Below are 26,067 nucleotides of genomic sequence, written 5' to 3' on the forward strand. Positions count from 1 at the left end.
TTAGAGTTACAGAAATGTTACAAAAAATAGTATAGAGACTTCTCATGTACCTTTCATCTAGCTTGCTTTCATGTTAACATCCTACATAATAACAGTGTAATTATCAAAACCAGGAAATTGATTGTCGTATGAATCATTAACTACAGATTTCACTGCATCATAATAGGGGTACATGGTATCAAAATATCTTACTCCTGGTTAAGTTAACCTTGATCACTTAGCTAAAAATGTTATCTGTCAGGTTTCTACACTATGAAGTTACTATTTGTCCCTTTATAGTAAATAAATATCTTGGGGAAGAGACTTTAGCATTATGCTTTATCCTATCTCTTCCAACCTTCATACATTAATTTTAGTATTCATCAGTGGATCTTTTCGGCAAGGTACTACTGTAACATTTGCCCATTGGTGATTTCATATTTTCCCTATTTCTTCTACTTTTATTAATTGGAATTCTTCAATAAAGAAGAGCTGTCCAGAAAAAAAAAAAGAAAGAAAGAAAAGCTGTCCCTTCTCCATTTATTTACTTATTCAGTTATTTATATAAGTTTGAACTCATGGGTATTTATTTTATTCCATGGGTTATATATCATTCCAAACCTACTGTTGATTATTTTGATGCTCGAATTGTTCCAGATTTGACTTTTGGTGCCTATATCCTTTCATCATGTTCTCTTCATTTTTCTACTACTTCCTTATTTTTTGGAGCCACAAAGTTAAGTCTCATCTTCTGTTTTTAACGGTACAGTTCAGTGGCACATTCACATTGTTGTACAGCCATCACCACCAACCATCCCCATAATTCTTTTCATTTTGTAAAACTGATCTGTTTGTTAATATTTTATCTAGTTTTTTTGCATCACCATTATGAATGATGTTCTTTAGATTTCTTCCTTCGTCCTTTCTTTACCTAGTTTAAGTATCAATTTTATACTTCACAAAAGGAATTAGGAAGTGGTTATTCTTTTTTAATGCTTTGTAATAATTTATAGAGCATTGGGATTCATTACCATAACTGACCCATAATTGGCTGATATGTAGTATTCTTAGTCCAGTGGCACCTTCCTCTTTCCCCTTGTTAGTGTTTTCCTCTCTCCAATTGCCAAAGGACGCTTCTCCTTTTCATTTTTGTCCTTTCTTTCCCAGAAAATGTGTTTCAAATTGCCTTCTATAAACCACATAAACTTTTCAGTTTCTGCTGTGGGTCTGTGTTCTGATCTACCCAGACACTTTTTTCAGCATTTTCAAACTTAGTGTGGATTAGTCTTTGTGATGGTATTTTTAAAATCAATATTAGATCCCTCTGGTAATTTTCCTTTTTGTTTTCTTCCTACAGATGTTTTTGCTTTGTTTTTGTTTATATCTGACTTGCTTGTCACAAATCTTTGTGGAGCAGTGAGGGTGGAGTGGGAACAGTAGAGATCAAGTGCTGGGATTTAATATTTTTTCTCTTTTTATTCGTAATTATTTGAAGCCTTGCCATTCTCTGTCTTCAGATTAGACTGAAGGTATGGTTTCATGTGGACTTTGCTTTTTCCTTGTTGCCTATGGTTTGGGGAAGAAATGGTATGAGGTAGGTATCTGTGCAGTTACCATGCTTTGAGCTCCAAAGAATTTGTATAATATATTACTACATTCTTTTTTTCTCCTGTCTCTTAGGTATAAACGGTAAAATAAATGAATTAGGAGCAATAGTGACTTTTTGGAGGGTGAACTTAATTAACTCTTTTCTATTGGTAAAGGTTACAAATGAGGCAATTTAAAAAGAACTGGACCTGTGATTTAGAGTCGGCCTTGAATGAAATAGAGGTATGACACTTATTTTGTAAATAAGTTGCTGGGATCTTTGAAAACCAATAACAGTAAAGAAACTTTGAATAGTAAACACATTTTAGGAAAAGTTTTAGAAATGTGGCTGTTACACAGAAAAACTGCTAAGAAAAAGATGTTTAATTTTTTTTAATACTTTGAAATGCAAACATAATTTTTGGAATTGTGGACTATTCTGAAAAGAATTCTGGAAATAATCACTCACTTTCAAAGTTAACTTACGTTAAAGTATAATAATCTAAAGCTTAGCCTTTAATTCTTGTCACTGAACAGACTCCCTCAGTGCACAAGAAAGTTCACTTACCTGTCATGATCCATGGATGGCTGCAGTATGTGAAATGACGGGGCCGGGGGCGGCGGGGGCAAGATCAGTGTGCACTCACCAAGAATTTAGAGTATAAGAAATAGAGGACTGTCAGGATGATTTTACTTTTTAATTTAAGATTGTTTTTGTATGCATCTAGCAATTATTGGTCTAAGTATTTATATCTTCGAAACCATTTTTTGTTGGTGTGGAAAACTATATTTTAGTTTATAATAGAAAATAAGATGAGAAGTTTACTGAAAATTATTTTGTAGCCCCTTTTATAGAAGAAATTCTATAAAATTTATCTTCACTTTGTGGGTGACATCATTAAGTATATTAGGAAATAGATCATTAAAAAAATGTATATTGCCATCTAGAACTTATAATGGCTCTGCTGTAGTCAGAAAAGCAAATCGTACAATAGCGTGTTATTGATGTAACATTTGTCAGTAAGTTTATAAGATTTGCAGGGATTATGTCATTAATTTCTATATATCTAATGCCTGCATACGCCTACTCATAATGTTTGCATAAATGACAGCTTGCTCTCTTTTTTTGTTTTAATAATTCTGATAGCATTGTAAAGAAAAAGGTGACTGGACCAAATTGGGAAATTTATACATTAATGTAAAAATGGGCTGTGAAAAATTTGCAGATTTCCAGAGATTTTGTGCTTGTATTGCTGAAACACTAACAAAAGACTATAAAGAAGAGAGACCAGGTGTTCCATTTTGTGAATTTGCTGAAACAGGTAAAATGTCACTGTTTTGGTCTGAGTCTTAGGGGTTAGGGTGGTGCGATATTCTTAACAGCAATGTAAAGCTCTGAATATTTTCCATGTTGGGGATAAATTGATATTGCAGGTTTCAAATACTTCTTTCTTTTTATAAATTTTCCATCTATTTATTGTTAAATTAGATTCATGATATAAGGTCAAAAATTGGTGTTTTAATATCAAATGTTTCATGTTCTCATTTTTCTTTTCATTCAGATTGGTGAAACTATTGCTAGCAAATCATATTGAAGCACCTGAATTTTTGAATCATCCAAGTTGTTACTATCCTCACTATTATGAGTCAACAAAATTCAAATATTTTTATTTTTCAATTACAGTTGACATTCAATATTTTATAAAAATTCACATATTTTTAAGACTTTTTTTTTTTTTACATGAGCTGTTCACTGCCATATTATCAGGGGTCGGCAAACTTTCTGTAAAGAACTAAATAGTAAATATTTTAGGCTTTGTATACATCTCATATGATCTGTGTCACATGGTTTTGTTTTCTTTTAAAACAATCTTTTAAAAAAATTCTTAGCCCCCAGACAAATTAAAACAGGCCATGGGCCAGATTTGGTCTGTGGGCTGTAGTTTGCCGACACCTGGTATTTGTGGTAGTGTCAGTAATTCCATTTTAATTTGCCTTTTCTATCATTTTAAGTGACTGTTCACTTTCTTCCAAATGCCTACTTTGTGTTTCAGTTAGCAAAGATCCACAAAATAGTGAAGTTGATAAAACTTTGCTGGGAAGAATCGGAATCAGTGCTATGTACTTCTATCACAAGCTGTTGCAGTGGTCCAAGGTACTTCATTAAATTTCTGTTTTGGCTTGGTATTGACTATGTTAGTTTTAAATATTTACACAGAATATAAGTTAACCCTACAATTGTAATAATCATCACAAATGACAAAATGAGTCCCAGACGAATAATTGAATTCTTAGGTGGTATATTAGGCAAATGTGAAAAGGAGGTGGCATGGGACTTTGCTACTATGAAGAATTTCAGTATAGGGAACACTTCGGAGGCTGTGCTAAATATCATATTTATTCAAAGCAACTTTGAATTCAAAAAATTTATTTTGCCAGCTCCTGAGTATTCATTGCATTGTAATTCTGCAAGTGTTCAAGACACCTTTTCTAAAATGAACACAGGATACTCACAATTAACAGAACTCCTTAAAAATCACCTCTGAGAATGCTCTGGAACACTATTTACAATATTTCTTACTATCTACCTTTGAGGTTTAGCTGCCCATAGATGTGGTCTAGTGATTTCAGACCATATTGTACTGCCATTGTTTAGGGTTCCCTGATGTGGCAGGTGGAGTTATAGATTCAGTAGAGGACAAGAAAATCTAATCTAGAGAAGAAGTGCTGAGGAATGGAGTGACAAAGAGTGGAACAGTTGAGAATGCAGTCACTATTGAATCAACTTTAAAATGTATCCTTTGTTACTTTTTATAAAGTGATTATTTCAAAATTGAATGAGTTTAATAACATTTAAGTACATGGTCGTTCATACACATACAAAAGTCATGAATTTTTTTAAAATTAAAAACAACAGAATCATTGTAGAGAAGGTCTCCAAGAGATTTAGCATTTATTTTATGGTAGGCTCAGAATGGGCAAAATGTACCTTGTCCCTGGCCTCACAGTGTAGCTTAAAGTTGACCATAGTATTAATTTCTTGGATAGTTAAGGCTTGAGAAATTAAGGACTACCTACCAGAAAGACTCTTTTTAAAAACAGACTGACAACAGACTAAGAACAAAGAAGTTTCACAATCTTCTTTGGGCACCTGCTGGCACTCAGATGTCTGCAGTCATCATCACCTCTTACCCCTCCCATTTCCCTCTTCCCTTGACATAAAAGAAGCCTGAACTCTGACTTTCTTAAGATGGTTCTTTAAGATGCTTGCCTACCATCTTCTTGGTTTGCTGGCTTTCCAAATAAAGTTGCTTTCCTTGCGCCCCCTCCCTGCCTCCTCCCCCCCGCCAAAAAAATACAGACTAATTGTGCTCAAATTTTAGAATATATTTTATTTTTATTAGGTTTTTTTTTCTTAAGAGGCTGGTGAATTTGTATTTTAATCTTATTTAGAACAAATTATTATCTTAGTATGATTTTTTTAACGAAACCTATTTGGAACATAAAAGTAAAACCATTAAAATTAAAGTAAAACTGCTATCTCTTGGAAAAATGCACTATTTATATAGCCACATTGACAATACCTTGACATCATAATAGCATCTGATTCAAAATAGTATAAACTATAACATAAAATAAGGGTCTGCAAACTAAGGGCCAGATCTGGTCCATAACCTGTTTTTGTATATCTCAAGAGCTAAGAATATTTTTTATGTTTTTAAAGAATTAGAAATTAAAAAACACCAACCAGAGTGTGCAGCTAACCAAATGGGACCTGCAAAGCCTGAAGTATTTACTCTCTGATCGTTTATAGAAAAAGTTAACTGCCGACCCCTGATATAAAATAATAAATGTCCAGTTTCTGATGTCTAGACTAGACACAATCTTTATGTAGACTACGTGAAATAATTAATCTAGTAAATTGAAGTAACTATTTTCAGCCAACAATCTTATCCTTCTTTTCTCCACTATCATTCTTTACCCAAATTCTGGAATAGATTTTCTTCATTTTCACTTTCCCTCTCTCCTGAATCTGAAGGTGATCAACAGAAGAAGTGCAAAAACCTTATAATCAGTAGTTTTCTACACTAAAGCATGATATCCTTTTGCCAAGTGAAATCTTTAGGGGAAGCACAATGTATAAAACACATGAAGGAGAAGTGCTGAAAGAGGCCCCATGGTGGGGGCTGGTTAAAATGAGGCAAAGCCCTGCTTTCTCCTCTCCCCCTTCCACTGTTGTGGCTGAGCAGGAAGGGGCTTAAGGAGAGAGTCTTGGAGCAGTTTGAGAACCATCAGTCTAGAATGATGATCCGAATTGGATAACTGACTTCTATATGATTATCAGTGTGACTTTATATCTCTGTTATACTCTAAACGATTAATACTCAATGCGTGTTCTTTATTTTTACTCTAGGGAAGGAAGGTCTTAGATAAACTATATGAATTAAAAATACATTTTACAAGTTTAAAAGGACTGACAGGGCCTGAGAAGTTAGCACCAAGATGTCAGATTGTGAATATCGCAGCAGAAATTTTTCTAAAAAATGGAAGCCTAGATGGTGCCATTTGGGTATTAAGGGGTAAGTTCTGATCTATGCAAGCATAAAATGTTGCTAAAAATTTTTGTCTATGTAATTACCTTAAGTTGATACTGAATTGTGGGCGATGATTTGGTTTAAACCCTAGTGGTCACTTGGGCTGGAAAGGTGATGGTTGTTAAAGGAGAAGTTGTATGAACCTTTGTTGAAAAGCTAGTTCTTACTTTGGCAAAGGCACCATACCTAATCCAGGTAAGTGCTTTACCTGGATTATCTCAATCATAAACTTGTAGAAACCCTATGAGTTTGGAATTATTACAATCCCCATTTTATGGATTAAAAAAAAAAGTTGTTGGAGACATGAAGCATCTTGCCCAAAATGACGTAACAAGTAAGAAGTGGAGGCTGGATTCAGCCCCATGCAGCTCATCTTCACAGGCTAAGCTTCACCTGCCCTGGAAGACAGGGAAATCCTGCCTGCAGTCTGTGTAAACTCAGGCTGTGCACGTACAGGCAAGCATGACTTCAAGACAGGTAAAGCTTATGTCCCCTAGTAAGTCAATCCATCTGGCAGAAATTAAAATAAAATTGAGCCAGCAGAAGCAACTAAGATTAGTTTGGAATGAAATAAATAAAAAGTCAGAGGGCACAGTAGTAAGCACACCGTGGTATCTCACAGTCTCTCTGGCTACTTGGATATCAGGCAGATTTCATTTGATGAAATGGGATAAAAATGAAGAAACCTCTAGAATCTCAAAGTTTAGGTGGGAGGATGGAACATATGCACAAGTAAAGCAAAGAGATAACCTTTACACTAGCACACAGACACATATACTGGCACGTACGTAATCACATTCAGTGTGGAGAGTTTATGCAATACAGAGGTGAGTGGACTTCATGATCAAAAGTGTCAGAAAAGGTTTTCTTCAACTTTACATTGCCAGTGAGGTTTGCTAAGTTGGAACAGTAACCAAGACATAAATACAGAAATTAGCAAAACACAAGCCAGAGCTTATGAGCTCTGCTAGAAAGAAGAGATATGGCAAGAAAAGGAGAGGTAAAAACAGTTGAAAAACGTGGGCGTGGGTCGTCTTGTGCGGGATAACTGCTTAAAAGTTTCTGGCACAGTTAGGCTCTCTCAAACTAGAGAATGAGGGAAAGTTTGTGGGAGGGGCATAGAGTGGCCTACAGAGATTTAAAATTTTTATAATTTTGATGTTTCAATTTTGAGATTATCTTTAAATTTTTTATGTTATAATCACAGGATTCTCTTTTGCAGTGACTGTTTCAATTGAAAGTCATTTTCATAAGTAAAATTTTATTTCTTCAAAAGAAGGGCCCACAGAAGTATAAGTTCTCCCCAGAATTTTTTTTGTTCTTAAAAGGGTTCTGTAGTGAACAGGCCATTCTCAAGAAAGGAAATACAAATGGCTGAACCCCATTTATAGTAAGCGAGAGTAATATTCACTCATAATAAGAAAAGTTAAAATTACAGAACACCTGTCATTCAAGCAAAGATCAAAGTTTGGTGATATGCTTTTCCTGAGGACATAGAGAAACGGGCATTCACATACATTTATTTAAGGGCTTTTTAGCAAAATATCTGTCAAAATTTAATGCATATTTGCTTTAATCTGTTAACTCCATTTTTAGGAATTTCTCCTACAAACACATTTATAGCTATATACAATGTTATGTACTGTATGTTTTCTGGACTCTTTTTATCATCACCAGTGCTAACAGAGGATTCTAGATAACTTAAATGTCCATTGAGGAAGTACCATTTAAACTGTGTGATAGCCATATGATGGAATAGAATGAGGCATATCTACAGGTATTCATTCGGAATGATCTTTAGGATCTGCTGCCAAGTAAAAAAAAAGAAATGTGCAGATCATATACAATATGCTACCATTTGTGCAAAAATAAAATGGATATATATATATATGTATGCTTATATACCCCTAGAATATCTGTAGAAAGATGCATAGGAAACGAGTAATAGTGGTTGCTTCTGGGAAAGGAATTGGGGACAGGGATGAGAGGCAGATTAACCTTTTACATATTTTTTTTCTATATTTTTTTCATTTAAAAGTTCATTTATTACTTACTAAACTTTTTAAAGAAGGAGTTACATACATTACTCATGTTTGAGAAATGCAGGATATTTTACACATTTTTGGTTTTGTGGGTGACAGACATCATAATAAGAAGAAATCTATTGTTTTGGCTTTTCACTTTGACATTTAAAACTCTTTCTCAGCACTACTAGCTTGTATCCTGGTAAATGAACAACAAATTCCTACCCGCCCTTACTAGCATACAAAAAAGCCTTAAAATCATAATTTTATAGTTTTTATAATTCAGCTTATAGTTTGGAAGCTGAAAAATAACTCTGGAATATAAATTTTCTGAAAAGTTATGCCATTTATTGAGAAACTACCTTTGAATTTTAAAATAACTTTTATTGCCTTAATATAAGTAATGCTTATTCATTATAGAGAAATAGAAAAGGCAGATAAGCAAAACTGATGATAAAAATTCCTTATTTAGTCATCCAGAAATGACTATTATCCACTTTAATGCCACTATTTTTCGTACTTCACATTCTTTTTTCAGGGAACAGTCTTTCTGTGGACATCTTTCTGTGAAAAGGAATATTCTACAGCATCACTTATTGGGCTCCATGGTTTTCCACCTTATGAATAAACACACACACACACACACACACACACACACCCCACACCACCCCCACCCCCAGATACCTAGATATATCCATGAATCCACTTTTCTTGAACCAGCTTATTTTCAGATGTCTAGGATATAATAATAATCTCTGTTAAACATCCCTTTATAAAAATCTTTATTATATCCTTAGAATACATTCTGATGGAATTGCTGGGTTAATGGGCAGTTTAAAGCTTTTTGGTAAATGTTGGCAAATCTACCTTTATTTTCAGATTTGTGACAAGTTATTTTGAATTTATTAGAAAGTCTCCCTTTATGAGAAAATCCTAGAGAATTGTTACATATGTTCTATACAGACATTATCCTTTTAGGGATCACAGGTACATGTAAACAATTCAAGTGTTAGTGCCCAATATTCTGGTTTTTAGTTATCAGACAGACTGGTGCATTTCAGTTTCTACAAACCCTAATCTCACTATTCAATATAATCCACTGCAGAGTTTATCTCTGTCAGTAGAATACAAAGGTACTGTACACCTTCAGAAAGGTTGTACTAATTACATAGTCCTTAGCAGTGTATGAAGTTGCATGTTCTGAAACACCCTTGACAACTTTGAATATTATTATTTTTCTTATCTCTGCTAGTTTGTAGGGCAAAAGTGATATTCACTGCTTTACTTTGCATTTAATTGCTTATTAGAAAATTTAATGACTTTTCTCTTTTTTTACTTGTACTTATGCTTTTGTGAATTATCAGTTCATGTTCTTGGTCTGTTTTTGAATTGTGATATTTCTCTTCATTATTGATTTAATAATGTGAGTATTCACTACATACCGAGCATTGTGCTAAGTGTGTTACTTGTGTCATCTCACTGAATTGACACCAAACCCGTGAGGTAGGTGATGGTATCCCAAGGTCGGGACACTGAGTTTCAGAAATCACACAATAAAATAAGTAAGCTCTACACCAATACTATTATTTTCCCTAGTCTTTCCTTTAAATGGACTTTATAGAATTACAACAAGAGCGCAGAAGTACAAACCACACAGACCCGAACTAAGCTGATCAACTACCTGAGCAAAATGGTGATTCTGATCTTGTTTCCATAAATCTAAGAAAGAGGTTCTCAAACTCGAACATCAGAATACCTCAAAAGGCTTGTGTGGCCCACCCCAAGATTTTCTGATGAATTAAGCCTAAGATGGCCCTGAGAAATTGCATCTTTCACAAATTCACAGATGTTGCAGATGATACTGCTGGTCGAGGGACCTCACTTTGAAGACCACTGGCCTACAGCACTCTCATGTGGTGACTTCTCACACCTCACCCATGTCCCTAAACTATACTTCCTCAAGTCACTCCCCTAGTTTGCTAACTACAAGCATCACCATTTTTATTTTGGATACTTTATTACGGATTATCTGTGAATTTTCTTCATTTAACTATCCCTGCATCTTTGCACCATCCTAAGGAGGAAATGGCTGGGTTTTTTTGGGGGGGTGGAGGGAGGGTTAAAGATTGTTTTTCTAGTTTTATTGAGATATAATTGACATACAACACTATAAGTTTAAGGTGTATGGCACTTACATAAATTTTGAAATGATTTCCACAATAAGTTTGTTCATTTCATATAAATACAAAAAAGAAAAAAAAGTTTTTCCCTTGTGATGAGAACTCTTAGGATCTACTCTCTTAACAGCTTTTCTATATGTCACACAGCAGTGTTAGCTACAGTCGTCATGTACATTACATCCCTAGTACTTATTTATTGTATAATTGGAAGTTCATACCTTTTAACCTCTTCCATCCAGTTACCCCACCCCTCAAACCTGATTCTTTTTTGAGTTTGGGGTTTTTTTAGATTTTTTATATAAGTAATATCATATAGTGTTTGTCTTCCTATGTCTGACTTAACTTAGCATAATGCTCTGAAGATCCATCTATGTTCTCTCAGGCTAGAGTTTTCAAAAGCATGTATATATATGTTTTTTAGTTTTTCTTTTTTACAAAAGTGTTAACTTTTTTATACTAGGAAATTAAATATAAAGGTTAGCTCGAACACCTGGACCAGTGACTGTCATTACAGTAATATAAGCATATAAAAATTTTTAACATATTTTTTAAAAACTGTATTGTCTTTATTTTCAATCACTGGAAATGTCGTGTTAGTCCAGTGTTGTGTTAAGCCCGGCCATCTTCAGCCTGTTTTGATACCACAGTTTTACTTATCTCTGACTTATCTAGGCATAGCCACTGTTTGGATCATCAACACCTCTTTCCCAAATAATTTTCACCAAATGTGAGTTCTGGTCATTTTCAGTGATGGGATATTTGATTTTTATTAATTTCTTCTTTGTACTTTTCTGTTTTGCTTCATTTTTATAGTAATAGTTTATTTTTTTAAAAAAACATTATTTTAAAAGTAAATCAACCAACTTGACCTCATCCTAAGCAATAATATATTTGAAATCACAGGTTTAATGTGATTTTTATATTTAATGTAATCTTTATATTTTTTATAATGCACAAATGGCTTATTAAAATTGTAATGTAACATCTAAATTTAGTTTAGGTGCCATCAATAACATATATATCACACTTAGGAAAACTTCATGATTTTTTTGCATTTTCGTTTGTTTTCTTCTTTTGCCCAACTGATACTTCTTTTTATTTAACATAAACTGCTTTTTAAATCTTTTATAATTTTTGTTTTGTAACATGCTTTAGGCAGTCCTTAGCTATCTCAGAATTACAGATTCACCCACATGGTCTTCAAATTTTTTTATTTATCGTTACTTTTAAATTTTGACATGAAGTGGGAACCTAATTTTATTTCCCCAAAATGTCCCAACTTATCCTTTATTCACTTATTTGAAATGCCACTTTTGTCTTAGAATCTTGTATCTGCTTGGGCCTGTTTCTGTACTTGTCTTCTCTCCCAGAGATCTCTGTTTCTGTGCTAGCACCATACTCTTTTTCGTTAATGTAGCTTTAGAGTATGTGATAATATCTGTTTAGAGGAGACCATCCTTACTCCTCTACTTTTCCTCTATTCTTTGCTGTTCTCAAGTGTTTATTCTTTTGGGAATAATTCAGAATTATTGAATTAATACAGCTCTGTAGGAAATTTTATTGGGATTATATTAAATGTAAATAAAGTCAGGTTTTAATACAGCTCTGTAGGAAATTTTAATACAGCTCTGTAGGAAATTTGATTGGGATTATATTAAATGTATACATTAAAGGGAGAACAGATATCTTTAGATACTCCCGCCTCACAGTATTCACCATTGTAAAGAATGGTCTCACCGACTGGCCTAGAAATTCATTCACTGCAGACTGTCTTAATAGTCTTTATATTCTCAGTGCCTACATTCAAAATCTTGTACAAGTAAAACTGAATATGCATATGTTGGAAGGTAAGTAGATAAAGAATGGCAATTATAGAAAATTTGCTTGCCTTTCGACTTTGAGATATTTAAACAAATGGAAACTATTCCCCAACTCTGGAACAGAGAAAAATATGAGGATCAATGTAATCAGAACTTTTATCACCGTAAAAGTAATAAACTGGTTTTTATTCTTGAGAATTCTTATAAGAGTTTTTATAAATTTTTTATAAAAGTTTATGTTGATAGAGTTATGAATGGGTTGTATTAGTTGAAAGTTATTAATTTCCAATGATTTCCCAATTATTAGTTTTAGTTAACTTTGGTACATAAAACAACCAACTTACCCAGATTTTTAAAATATAATTACACAATTTGATAAGATCTCAAAATGAATCTCCTAAAAATATCTTTTCAAAAAATATATTATTCTACCTTAACAATAAAGAATAAGTACTAAACAAAAAACAGTGCAATTTTCATGAGAAAAGTCCACATAGTCTATTTGTAAGTGTCATATATCCACCAGATAATATGATTAACAAAAAATATTTGAACTTACTTAATCAAAATGAAATTTATAAGGAATGGTGATTTAGCAGTTTTACTTTTTTGTGGGAATTATGTTAAACAAATGAACTGTGCAGTCTTTCAAGATAATAAGTTCATTCAAATCTCTATACAGTAAAATTTAAGCACATTTAGACTAATGAAGGTTTTTGTCTAAATGAGTTAATATTCGTAGAGCACTATTTGTAAAACATTGCCTAGCACATAGTATAAATCAAGTCAATCACATGGGCTCTAGTGATTTAAAAACAATTTCCTGTTTTAAAGTTTTATACTAGATACTTAAGGCTTTATTTTAGCATCATATACTTGAATTATAAAATCTTTCTTTAATACCTTTTGTATTCACTGTGCTGGGAAGGCCACAGAAGAAAAAGATTACATGGCTCCTTCATTTAGTCCAGTTGAAAAAGAACACAGAAGTGTTCGAGTGTTAAATAGCAATGCTTCATCCTGTGTCTGTCTCATTGTATGTATGATGATTGAGGAAATTAGGTAAATGAGAAAATATTCACATTTCTAACATTTTAGCACCTCAGTGTTCTGTACTAGCCTCCTATTGTTCTCAGTGAGAAAATCTGGGCAGAATCAATGAACTTCAGCGTGATTCGTAATATTCTTTTTTTAAGCTATGTGATGGGCATATAAGAGTTCATTTTATTATTATGCTTTTATAACTTACATAATTGAGGTATTCTGTATGTATCAAATATTTTAAAATAAAAATTGTTTTTAAACTTGAGATAAGCTATTCTCCAATACCAAAATTAAACTATGTCCACATAAATATTTTACATTATTACAAATATTCATTATAACTGAACATTTTGTCATATAAAAATAAACTTTAACTTCAGAATCAATAACTGATTAGTACTCTTAGAAAAATGAAGAATTACAGACAGAAAAGGTTGAAAATCACATGTGGGATATAAACCTAAAAGCAACAAATGAACAGGACAAACAGACTCATGGACATGGATAATGGACTAGTGGTTACCAGAGGGGTGGGGGAGGGAGGAAAAATTTAAAAATATAAAATGTTGAATAGAAGTTAGAAAAATGAATTAAAAAATAAGTATAATAGGATGGTCATGATCATCACTATGTAAGTTGTTTGTAATAAATTTGAGCTATGGTTGTCTTTTCTGAGTACATAGATTTAAGTTTCGTCACTTTCCAAAAGATATTTAAAAACATTAATTGTGATTATACTGAATAAAATTTTCAGTGTAAATTATTAGTACTTTTTTCTTTTTGAAAGAGTCAGAATGGATAATCAATACACCACTGTGGCCTTGTGATAGATTGGATGTACTCAATCGACATAATCTGCTCTGTACAATTGCACATGAAATCTTAGCCAAGAGCCTTTACAGACAGACATTTGAAGTTTTGCAAAATCTACCGGGTTTTCAAAATTCTCAAGGTATGTTATTTAAAAGTCTAGCTTAATTATCCTTTGCCCATCTGGTATTTTACTGTTTTAAGAAACAGTTCTCCACCTGTTTTGGTTGACTTTTATATTCCAGCATATATTTTTAATGAAGTTGTTTTCTGTGAAATGTGTTCTCTGCAAATTGAATATGCTTTCCTGAGGATTGAAAAAAAAATCAGAGATGCTTATTTTGGGGTGGTTTGTCAGCAGTTCCTAACAGAAGCCTTTTCATCATTCCCCCTTCCCTAGGTCTGTCAATAATATATTAAGTGTTCCTAGCAAGCATCATATCTTAAAAGAATTCATTGCATTGGAATAATGAAGAATACTTTTTTGTATCATTTAACAAATATAGAACTTAGTTTCTATTACCTTAGAACATAGGTAAACATGGAATAAATAGAGGAAATTAAGCAGATGGCAAGTTCAAAGAAAGAACATCAATGTGGGCAATGATAGATAGTGCTCTTGAATGCTAAAGCTCAGATCATATATGTACAGGAAGAGGAAGTCCATGTTAAGGGTAAGGAATGAAGGCTTTGGGTCAGAAATGAGCTGAGTGGTGGGTTAACATACAATGAAAACATTAACCCAAGGGCCTCCCCTCAGTGCTTTATCAAAGTTGCTGTTTTAGGAAAGTCCCTCTGATGGTAATGTTTAGGAAGAGACAAAAAGGTGAGAAGATTAATTTCCTGATAAAGCCTGAACCCCTAAAAGATCCTAAGGTGATGAGGACTTAGAGTCTAGGTCATAGATCTAACTGGCTGGATATAGGGAATAAAAGACTTGGGAATCTCCAAAGTGACTTCACTTTCTTTTAAGTGAAGAATCGAAAGGAATAGAAATAAAGGATTTTTTTTCATTTGCGAGTGAATATTTATAAGGGGATGATTTATTTTTAATTATGGGAAATAGACATCTGAGGTCCGAACTGTAGATAGACTGCAAACAGAACCGTGCAGTCATTCATTTGAGACACCACAGATGCAGTCACATGAGGGGATCACAGACAGGTGTCAGTACAGCCTCTGCAATCATTGTCAAGCTTCCTTTCATATTCATTACAAAGTAAATGAATGGTTATACTTTTGTTGAAGGCATTTTTGTTTTTCTTAGAGAATGTGTAAGATGACTGCATTTTAGTGATGTGACACCTGCAGTGGGTAGGAAAGTGCCAAGGGTAGCAGAGGGGAAAGAAAAGTAGTAAGAGAAGTTTGAGAGGCTAAGGTAGAGCAATTTCATTATATCAATTATTTTTTTCTTTTCAGAAACTGTGGAGGTCTCACAGTATAGCCTTCTTTTTAATAAACTCCTAGATGCCTGTATAGAAAGCAACAGTCTTGGTATGTCATCCTCCGTAGCAGAATTTATGATTTCAAAGAGCATCCCTATTGATTTTTCCTTTCTTAGAAGATTAATTACTTCTTTAGGAAGGAGTTGTTTATGGCTCAAAGCCAGAGCCCACTACAAAAGTAAGTTACATTTAAAATTTTTTAATTTGGTATATTGGTTTTGACTTTGATTTTCTAACACTGAATCCTTGTATAATATTTACAACAAGACATTTAAATATGTAAAGAGCAGTTGATACACATTCAAAGATAGTGGTCTAAACAGATCTGTCCTCTCTTTTGACACCTGTTATTTCTCTTGTTTCTAATTACCGTATTTTTATTTCTTTGCACATTAATATGTCCACTGGAGGGTGCACAGAGGAAGTAAATGACAGAACCAGTTTGGCATATCTTATAAATATGTAGAAGTAAAACAATTGGGTAGAATGAAGTTTAAGGAATATTTGCATATTTTATTTATCCCTGATATATTCCTGATCTTTATAATTTGGAGTATTCTGTAGCAGGCCATATAGGAAGTACAGAGCGTGCCATTACAGTGAACTTGATACATAACAGTTTTTCAAATAGAACTCTGTTAATCTATTTACAGCTATTTCTGTCAAACCAGTAAGCCAGGAAAACTAATGCTTTCTCTAACCCAGCCGTCTCACAGGTACTTTAATTAGAAAGTAATTCCAGGTAGAGTCTAGATCTAGAAAACAATCCTTTTCTGCCTTCCTGCAGCAATTTGTCATAAATTTCCATTTCTATCACTGTCATTTGTATAACAAACACTTAAGTACTTACTGTGTCACCACTGTGCCAAATGTGTCAAACATCCCAGCTACCCCTCCCTGCACAAAAACCTCTCTGAACTTTGAAGTGTTTTTCACACTACCAGCTGTGATCAGGTTAGCAGGTGGTAACTTTTTTCCCAATGAAATGGGAAAATACGTATTAGTGTGCATTACAGGTAGTAAGGTTAAGTATTATGTGATAAAATTTTCATTTCATTTTATAAATATACACAAGGTCATTATGTAAAATGTATTTATCTTAAGTGACAATAAAGTTTTGAAAGCAGTATTTTTTTTAAAAGGACAATCAGAAATTTAGAGGAAAAGTAGAACTGTTTGTCTATAGCACCTCATTTCAATTTTGTGTTTATGTTTCAACTCATACTATTTCCCTGCAGACTGCTAGAAATCACACACAAAGTATATACATACTATCTGCTATAACTTCTTGATTTTAATATAAATGGGGTTATTTATTTCCAAATAATTGTTCAATTTGAGGAAAATGCCATCAGAAGGTATTCTATGCTACAGGAACAAAATATAAGCTTGAAAACATTTAAATGAGATTTATATGAACCTTTCTATTTTTTAGTTGGAAAGAAAATTTTATATTAAATCAGCTAAACTTAATCATGTATTTTTAAAAATTTTAATAAGATGTAATAAGCTTTATGGAGATATAATTCAAATACCATGTGGATATACAGTTCACCCACTTAACACATATAATTCAATGGTTTTAGTGTATTTACAGTTGCACAACCATCACATAATCAATTTAGAACATTTTCAGAAACCCCATCTCCATTAGCAGTCACTCTTCTTCCCCCAAGGTTTTTCCAACCCTAATAAGAATTTATTTTTAAAGGGTTTTTTTTAGCAATCTGTTAATGTCTAGGTACAAGTCAGTACCTTTGTTATTAGCACTTTCACCTTATCTAATCACGTCTATGCCTAATTTTATATGCAGTGAAACTCCCAGGACTTATGTAAGTGAAGTTATAAGTAAAGAGTATTTGGGGGACAGGGAGGGTTTAATGTACCTGAATTATAAAATGAAATGAGTGATTTATAGCCCCTGATCAGTTTTCAGAACATCTCATTTCTTGACAGTGTTGACATTTGAAATATCATTGGAACTCTCTTTAGATTTATCTTCACACACAGCTTAACACTGGCTAGAAAAGCCTTTCAATGCCTTATACAGTAGGCCCCCCTCATCCATGGTGTCACTTTCCGCAGTGTGTTACCTGCAGTTGACTGTGGTCCAAAGTATTAAATGGAAAATTCCAGAAATAATTCGTAAGGTTTGATTTGCCCTCTATTTTGAGTAGCGTGGTAAAACCTGCTTTGTCCTGCCAGGGATGAGAGTCATCCCTTTGGCCAGCATATCCACACAGTAGATACCCCCTGCCCGATAATCACTGATAATCACAGCCGTCCCTGTTGTCAGATCAACTATCACTGTATCACAGTGCTCATATTCAAGTAACCCTCATCGTACTTCATAATCATCTCAAAGCGCAAGAGTAGTGATGCTGGCAATTCAGACATGCCAAAGAGAAGCTGGAAAGCATCTGTATGTATAGGAAAAAACATGGTATGTATAGGGTTTAGCACTGTCCGCGGTGTCAGACATCCACAGGGAGTCTTAGATTGTCTTCCCCGAGGATGAGGGAGCACCATGGCGATCACATCCACTAGTACCTGTAGGGCTGTGGTGCCCATGCCTTTGTTTTGCTTTTTTTTAAATATATCTTTACAGTTGAGATAATTTCACATTCCATAAAATTCACCCATTTAAAGTGTACAGTGCAGTAGTTGTTATATTCAGAGTTGTGCAGCCATCACCACAGTCTAATTTTGGAACATGTCCCACACCTCCAGAAGAAACCCTAAACACATTAGCATTCATTCCCCATTCCCTGGATGTTTCCCGCCAGACCCAGCGCCAGGCAACAACTGATCTAACTCCGTTCCTGTGCATTTGCCTATTCTGGGCATTTCTCATAAATGGAATCATGCAATATGTAGTTTTTGCAACTGGCTTCTTAGACTGAGCATAATTTCAAGGTTCCTGTTGTAGCACATATCAACATTTCATTCCTTTTTATTGCTGAATAATATTCCATTGGATGGAATTTGTTTATCCATCAGTAGATAGACATTTGATTTGTTTCCACTTTAGGGCTTTATAAATAACACTCCTGTAAACATTTACATGCAAGTTTTTGTGTGGACCCACATTTTCATTTCTCTTGAGAGCAGAACTGCTGGCTCTTATGGTAAATCTATGTTTAGTATTTTGAAGAACTGCCAATCTGTCTTCCAAAGAAGCTGCACCATTTTATATTTACATTCTCACCAGCCATGTATGGGATTGCCAATTTCTTCACATCATCACCAATACTTGTTACTGTGTTTTTTACTTTAGCCTTCCTAGTGGATATAAAGTGATACCTCATTATGGTTTTGATTTGCATGCTTCTAATGACTAATGATGTTGAGCATCTTTTCCTTATTGGTCATTTGTGAATCTTCTGTGAAGAAATCTCTGTTAAATCCTTTACCCATTTTCTTGCACATTTTAAATTGTTTTTTTCTTGTTGAGTTGTAAGAGTGCGTGTGTATACATACGTACACATGTACACACATATGTGCATACATATATACACATACACACTCTAGATACAAGTCCTGTGAATTTCATGATCCTACATGAATTTCAAATGTTTTCCATTCAGTGAGTTGTCTTTCACTTTCTTGATGACTCTGCTTTGCTTTTGTTCCCAAACTAATCAGACAAAAATTGTCCAGAGACAGTAAAGTTGCCTTCCTGACGCTCCTGATTTGTTCTCTTGTCCTAAAAATACTACTTTTCTCTCAGAGCTAAAAAGGCAGGAAGGGGAGATGTTATTAGTATGTCTTCCCATTACTTCCTCCACTAAAATCAAGTAGGAGTATTTTTCTTTTCATATTTGATTTTAGAGCGGGGGGGAAAGTAAATTTTTAGTGAATTTAGTAAATTTCTACTTAATTTGTTATTCTTTGTTTTCCTCTTCTGGTCAGAAAAGTAAAACATGAATGCATGTAAATTATACCTACCATCAGCTAGGAAAGTCAATGAGTCAATAGTTTGTTAGTCCTGGAAGTGACCTGGTCTACCTAGTGATTAGAAATGCAAGTAAAATTATAAGTAAAGAGTATTTGGGGGTGGGGCTAGGTGAAGAGAGGGTTTAATGTACCTGAATTATAAAAAGAAATGAGTAATTTACAGTAACTGATCAGTCTTCAGAACATCTCATTTCCTGACAGTGTTGACATTCAACATATCATTAGAACACTCTTTAGAGTTGGGACTACCTAGTGGTTAGAAATCCAAAATCTGGAGTCAGAAGGTCAGGGTGCTTTACCCAAAGCCCCTCATCTATAATATGGGAATTAAAATTAGATAAAACCTACATGTTTGGCACAGGTACCTGGCATATAGTACATCCTCAAAGATTAGCCATCATCATCCATATTGGAAAGATTTCTTAAAGAAATTTATCTTAAAACATTTTAAGCAAATTGTACATACAGAGTTAAGTTGGTTTTAGTAAAAGATAACAATATAATATTGCCTGTATACTATTCTGGTTTTTTAATTATTCCAAAAGTATGTTGCACTGACTGTGGCTTGAAATAAATGCGTAGTTGCCACAGTGAGGCTCAAAAATCATTTTTCAGAGAGTTTAACATATTTCTACTTCATATTTAATGTTTCAAAAACATTTTACAAAGAATAATTTCACATGTACTAGGATAACCTCACTACCACATAATTCATGTAATATATCTGCTTCTAATGTGAAGACTAATTCAGTAATGTAATTATTGCCTATGGATATTTTGGAAATCTAGGTTTTTCACCTATTGACGTTTTAGTAAAGTTTGATCTATCATTTAATTTTTCAGGTGCTCTTTCATTGGGTTGCTACCCACCATTAGAGGGAAATTTATACCGAAAACTTCTACTGATTCCTTCTTATTTATCTGAGATTGAAATGCTTTTAGCTATTGAAATCTTCCTGGTATCTAACGCTAGTAGTATTCAGAGTCCTGGTACTTCTACACAGATGCTGCAGATAGTTTTGAAAAGGTTGGTTGGTATAACTTCTAATTGCATCCTGAAAGCAGATCGTGGCTTCCTACACCTGCCCTAGAATGTAAATGTTATATATATTTATATATTTTTGTTTGTGTATGTTTCTATGTGTGCTTATATATATACGCTTATATAATTGCATATTGTGTATTTACACACTTTGGTAACATTTAAATAGAGAAAGGATGTGACCTATTTGAGACTTAAAACCAAATTAGTAGCATTCAACAAAAACTTTAACAATTTCAAAGATACTGTTAGATGTTCAAAGAAATGGGTCCTCTTTAGGTATCAATCTTTTTCATGTACTGATAGCTTTTAGATAGGTACCTAAAAGTTATTTATCTTTTTGATCAATACAGAACCAGGTCTAAAAGGGAAATATGTGATAATTTATTAAGTTCAATCAAGAATCCTGTTAAGGACATGGTTTCATAGTGTAGTGGTTAGCATGTCTGCTTTACACGCAGAAGTTCCTGGGTTCACACCCCAGTGGAGCCACGGTCCATGGTCTGTGGCCATGCCACCCTGAACAAGCTCAGTGTCTGATCTCGGAAGCTAAACAGGGTCAGGCCTGGTTAGTAATTGGGTGAGAGACCACCTAAGAAGACCAGGTGCTATAGGCATAAATAAAACTTAAAAAAAAAAAAAAAGAATCCTGTTGAAAATAAACCCATTAGCCTCGTTTCCATATTTTAAAATGTTGCAGTAAATGCATAAATATTATAATGTAGCTGTTGAAGCAGAATAGATCCCTTCAAATAATTTTTTCCAGGTTCCAGAATTTAGGCTTACAGCACTCCAATTTCTTGTCAGCCTTATCCAGCAAACTTATGAAGATCTCATGGGACTCCTGTTTTAGAGCTTCTTGACAAGAATTTTGCTTCAGTTTACTGGTGTTACAAACCAGATCCTCAGATTGAATATTCTATCAGTTATCTATTACTGTATATAAATTATTCCAAAACTTAGTGGCTTAAAACTGCAAATATATTATTTGTTTCTGTGGGTCAGGAATATTGGAGTAGCTGAGCAGAATGGTTCTGGCTCAGGGTCTGTCACATAGTTGGAGTCAGGATGTGGTCGGGAGCTGCAGTCACCTACCTGATGGCTTGATTGGTGCTGAAGGATCCGTTTACTGGATGGCTCACTCACATGGCTATTGGCAGGAAGCCTCAGTTCCTCTCCACAAGGGCCCTTCCATGGGTTTCTAGAGTGTCTTCATAATATAACAGCTAACTGCTCTCAGAGTAAGCACTCCAGGAGAGAAAAAGCAGGAGTAAGCTATAGTGCTTTTGTGACCTGTATCAAGAACTGAAGGCTCTGAGATTTTACCCTATTTGCTGGCTACAAGTCAGCATGCCAGTTTCATGGGTCCTAGCACAAGACATCAGGCCCCTGGGTTGGGAATAGGACTTTATTACTCATGGTATAGCAAGCAGCAGGATTATCTGCATATTTGTATCTCTTCCTCTTGCTCCCAAGTCCCACATATGGGCCCAGAGGATACCTGCACATGCAGTGGGTTCTGTCACAGGAGAGGAATCCTGAACTTCAGGAACCAGAATCTCCCATACTGAGAAATAAGTGTGACTGCCCCATGGCTCTGCAGGAATACACTGTCTCTGCCTTGTGAGGCTGTAAACACAGCTGCTCTCTGCTCCAGACTCTTTCAACACTGTCCACTCCATAAACATCCTGAAATCCAAAATTTCCAAAAATGCAAGAGACCCACAGAGAATTATCATCTGACACCCTAGTGACCAAAGTTGCACTGTCATTTCTGCTTTACTCCTTGTGATAAACGAGTCATTTAATCCAGCTCATACTTAAAGGGAGGAGAATTGGGAAATAGTTTTAGGGCCACCTTTTTAAAACCAACTAAAATTAGCTTTCTTTCATTATAGCTCTATTCTGAGGGCTCCCTTATTTACCACTGTGCAGTACAGTGGCTGAGGTATCAAGGGTCCCTATCATCCTAATGAGGGTTTGGTTTTCTCTTACCTTTCCATTTTCCACACACATGCAGCCTCTGTATTCATTGTTCAATTGGTGGTATTTGTGACCTCGGTGCATAACTAGTGACGTGCCTAGATCTCTGATTTTTGTCCACACCAATATTGTTTTCTCTATTATGAGCCCCATCTTGTTACATTAATCTCCATGAGAGAGAATTTTATTTATCTTTAGAGTTTCCAAAACTGCACATAGTTGGCACATGGCCCAGCCTACCAGATTCCAGGCACCAGTTCCTAAGCCAGAAGGTACTAGAAGGCCCCTGACCAATCTTTCCTCCGACCACTGGCTCCTGTTCCAAGTGGAAGTCCTCACGCCCAGCACTATGGGTGACACTGGTGGTAGTGCAGGTGGGCTCATCCTCCAGCCTTGCTGCTGGGCCCTCGAGGTACTGAGAGGACACGACAAACAAAAAAGTGTTTACTATTAAACAGCCACGTCTCTAAATACTTCCCATTCCCGATCCCATAGGAAAAACAGCCATAAGGCATGCATTTTATGAAATTTGGAGACTAGTATAAAAGGTATTAGAAAAACAAATTCTAGTACTTTGTGAAGTACCTCAAATCAGGACTGAAGAAAAATAACCAAAATTATTAGTAAAGAATTATAGCTATAATTTGTTACCAAATGTTAACTATATATTAAATGTTTATAATTAAAAATAGGCCATATCAGGGTAAAACATGAATGTCTAACTCCAAACTTAATTAAATTCAATATTTTTATGCATTATAATGAATAATTATGTGATTTTTAACTTCGAAAATACAAAGATTGAGGTTGTTAGCTGAGTTCTAGATCAGTGTTTTTCAAACTGCGGGTCGTAGCCCATTTGTGTGGTGAAATCAAGTTACGAGGTTCCAACCACGTTACGAAGAAATGAGAATAGAAAATAGAGTACACTGTCATAAGGGTACATGTTGTTTTGTCAGAGTTTTGTTTTTATTATGAGGGTGTATATCGGATCACAGTGTAAAACATCTTTCTTACTACGTGTGGTCAAAAGAGTTTGAAAAACCCTGGTAGAAGAATATAGTGAAAAGACTGTCATAGCTTAGTACTAATCAATAAAAACAACTGTCTTTTGTAACTATAGAGCTGCTTTTTAGAGTTCTGACTTCGTGAATTGTTAACTTTGTAGATGTGAAGAAAACAAATCTCGGAGCAAGGATGATTATCAGGCTGCTGTGGAAAGATTAATTATGGCTGCTCGTTTATCAGATCCAAAGCTTTTCATTAAGCACATGACCGTCAATGTTAATAAGGAACAGGTTTATAGCTTGGAACATTGTTCTGCCCTGAAGTGGTTGAAAGAGAACATGAAGTGGGCTGGAAAGGTTTGGCTTTTCAATAACCATTAGTTTATAAAGGCTTTTTTTTTTTTTTTTTAAGTAATCATTGTTGAAAATAAAAGGCAATCTTTATAAAGATGGTTTTCACTATGTTCAGCTTTTGCCTTTTATTGATTTATAGTAAATTAATAATTTTCAAACACTAAAAATTTTGATTGACATATAGTTTGTAATGGTTTTAGCCACACCGAAGTGATTTTTCAGATTACTTTTTGACTTCTCTTTAATTTAGGTAAGCCTAAATATGGAAAATCCCTATTTATTTTGAAATCCCATGAAAATCATGAACTGAATATCTTGCAGCATTCAATAAGAGAGGGATATAAAAGGGAAAATATGTAAGCAAGTAACTGGAGTTTTCAGAGAAACTTTTAGGAGTATGAAATAGGTTGACTGTATACTTAGTCCAATTTCTAAAGCCTATTACACATCTGTAAAATAGAATAGTAAAATAATATTGAAAAATGACTCAACACTAATTCCTGAGTACTTCCTGAGTTATACCAAAAAAAATTTATCCTGTGAATAGTTTTTCTTTAGTGTATCTTGAATACTATATGTATTTTGAAATTCTGTAATTTCTGTATGTTACATTAGGTATGACTAAAGAAAACAGTATTTTTAACAAATATACCAGAACTTAAATATCCAAACAAGGATCGTTCCCTTTTTTTTTTTTTTTTTAAGAATTATTCCTTTTAAATCATCTTAGGAAGTTAAAACTCCTTTTCTGAGTCAGCTTCAGAATCTGAAACAGCCATTCTCTAAGGTGGTCATCCGCAATCCTTAATTTTGATACTTTAGATTTGATACTTTAAATGATAATTTTAAATCATATAGAGAAAAAGTCTTAATACGATAATAAAAGGCTAAATCATGACTAACGAAACTGAAAATACTTCTTAAAGGAGTTCCCAAAATATGGTAATGGCAACGCCTTTGGAATAAGTCTATAACCTCACAAGACTAAAAAAGTTAATTCCTAGCACTCAGCAAAATGCCTATGATGAATGAAATGAATTCTATAATGAATGAGATGTGGGAAGTGAGGTGGGAGACGTCAAGAAAGATGGTCAGTTCTCTAATCTGAACAAACTGGGTGACTGACCATTACTGCAATTACTTAAATGCGGAACCTAGAAAATAAAATAGCTTTGGAGAAGTACTACCGTCAGTTTGAGGTGGTAGTACGCTTTGAAGACAAGCGGAGAATGGTAAACGGGCAATTATAAATTAGTCTTTTCCGTTGGTGGTAACTAAAACCCAAAGAGAGGAATTAGAGAAATATGAGACTGTTTAGATGTTGGCAGAATAGCATCTGAAAGGATGAAGACGCGAGATGATAAATGAAGCTTTTAGGGAAAAAACAGCATGGATCGCACAAGTGATCATCAGATTGTTTCTAGTGAGAAATCAAAAGCTCTTAGGGCTCTATCAAATGGAGGCTTTTTTTTTTTTTTGCCTCAGTCAACAATGCGAAAAGGTAGAAAAGGGAAAACAGCGGTTATTCCATTTGCCTAAATTCACCTGTGGCAGTTTCTAGGCGTAATCAAAGTCACAGGAGCAAAATATAGCTAATAACAAAAACCCAAGCTGGCAGTGGAGAATGCCTAAGGTTTGAAAATAGCCAAAGTCAAAGGAAAATGCAAACCGGAGAAAAGTTTTTTTAAATTAGGTATATTTATGTAAGGACAGCCAAAGGTCATGCAGCAATAAGGCCTGTAAAATCTGGACAGTCCGAAAGCTCCGCGGACCAGCCGGAGCCCCGTCTTCGGGTCCCCTGGGTGTTGGGAGGGTTTGGGGGGGGGCCGGCGCATGCGCGCCCTCTACCGCCACCCCTCCCGTCCCCCAGCTCCAGGCCGGAGCGCGTGCTCAGTCGCCCTTCGTTCCCCGCCCCATCTACCGAGTCTCGGACCATGTCTCGCCACCTGCTGCCCAATCACTTCCGAGTCCCACCAGCCCAGTCCTTCATACATCGCGGTGCTCACTCGCGCGTCCTAAAGCTCTGCGCGGAGCACGCGGAGCTCCCTCCGGGCCCGGCGGTAAGAAAGCAGCAGCGCGAGGGCTTCAGAGCGGCGAAGAACGCGGGGCGACCACCTGGGCGCCGACGTCAGCGCGGGGCAGGGTGCACGAGAGGGTTTTAACCCGAGTCGCGGGCTGCGCGCAGGCGCCCCTGGGAGGAAGGCCTGGCACGCTTCAGCCAATGAGAGCGCGGGCTGCGG

General features: G+C 35.0%; 2 protein-coding genes across 2 annotated transcripts in view; both read left to right on the forward strand.

The window, feature by feature from the left end:
• The window catches only part of TOPAZ1 (testis and ovary specific PAZ domain containing 1), a 68,920-nt gene extending 44,984 nt beyond the window's left edge, over window positions 1–23,936 (forward strand). The window contains 8 exon segments of the mRNA XM_006914833.1: window positions 1,743–1,809; window positions 2,714–2,888; window positions 3,621–3,721; window positions 5,981–6,146; window positions 14,017–14,181; window positions 15,459–15,662; window positions 20,285–20,468; window positions 23,635–23,936. Of these exon segments, the coding sequence (XP_006914895.1) occupies window positions 1,743–1,809; window positions 2,714–2,888; window positions 3,621–3,721; window positions 5,981–6,146; window positions 14,017–14,181; window positions 15,459–15,662; window positions 20,285–20,468; window positions 23,635–23,854 (1,282 nt within the window). The 3' untranslated portion in view covers window positions 23,855–23,936.
• A 1,805-nt stretch (window positions 23,937–25,741) lies between these two features.
• TCAIM (T cell activation inhibitor, mitochondrial) overlaps window positions 25,742–26,067 on the forward strand; it is a 31,732-nt gene continuing 31,406 nt past the window's right edge. The window contains exon 1 of the mRNA XM_015591698.2: window positions 25,742–25,887. The gene's annotated coding sequence lies outside the window, so the exon portion shown is untranslated. The remainder of the gene's footprint in view (window positions 25,888–26,067) is intronic.

This window comes from Pteropus alecto, unplaced genomic scaffold, assembly GCF_000325575.1.
Source record: "Pteropus alecto unplaced genomic scaffold, ASM32557v1 scaffold156, whole genome shotgun sequence".
In the NCBI taxonomy this organism is placed as follows: Eukaryota; Metazoa; Chordata; class Mammalia; order Chiroptera; family Pteropodidae; genus Pteropus; species Pteropus alecto.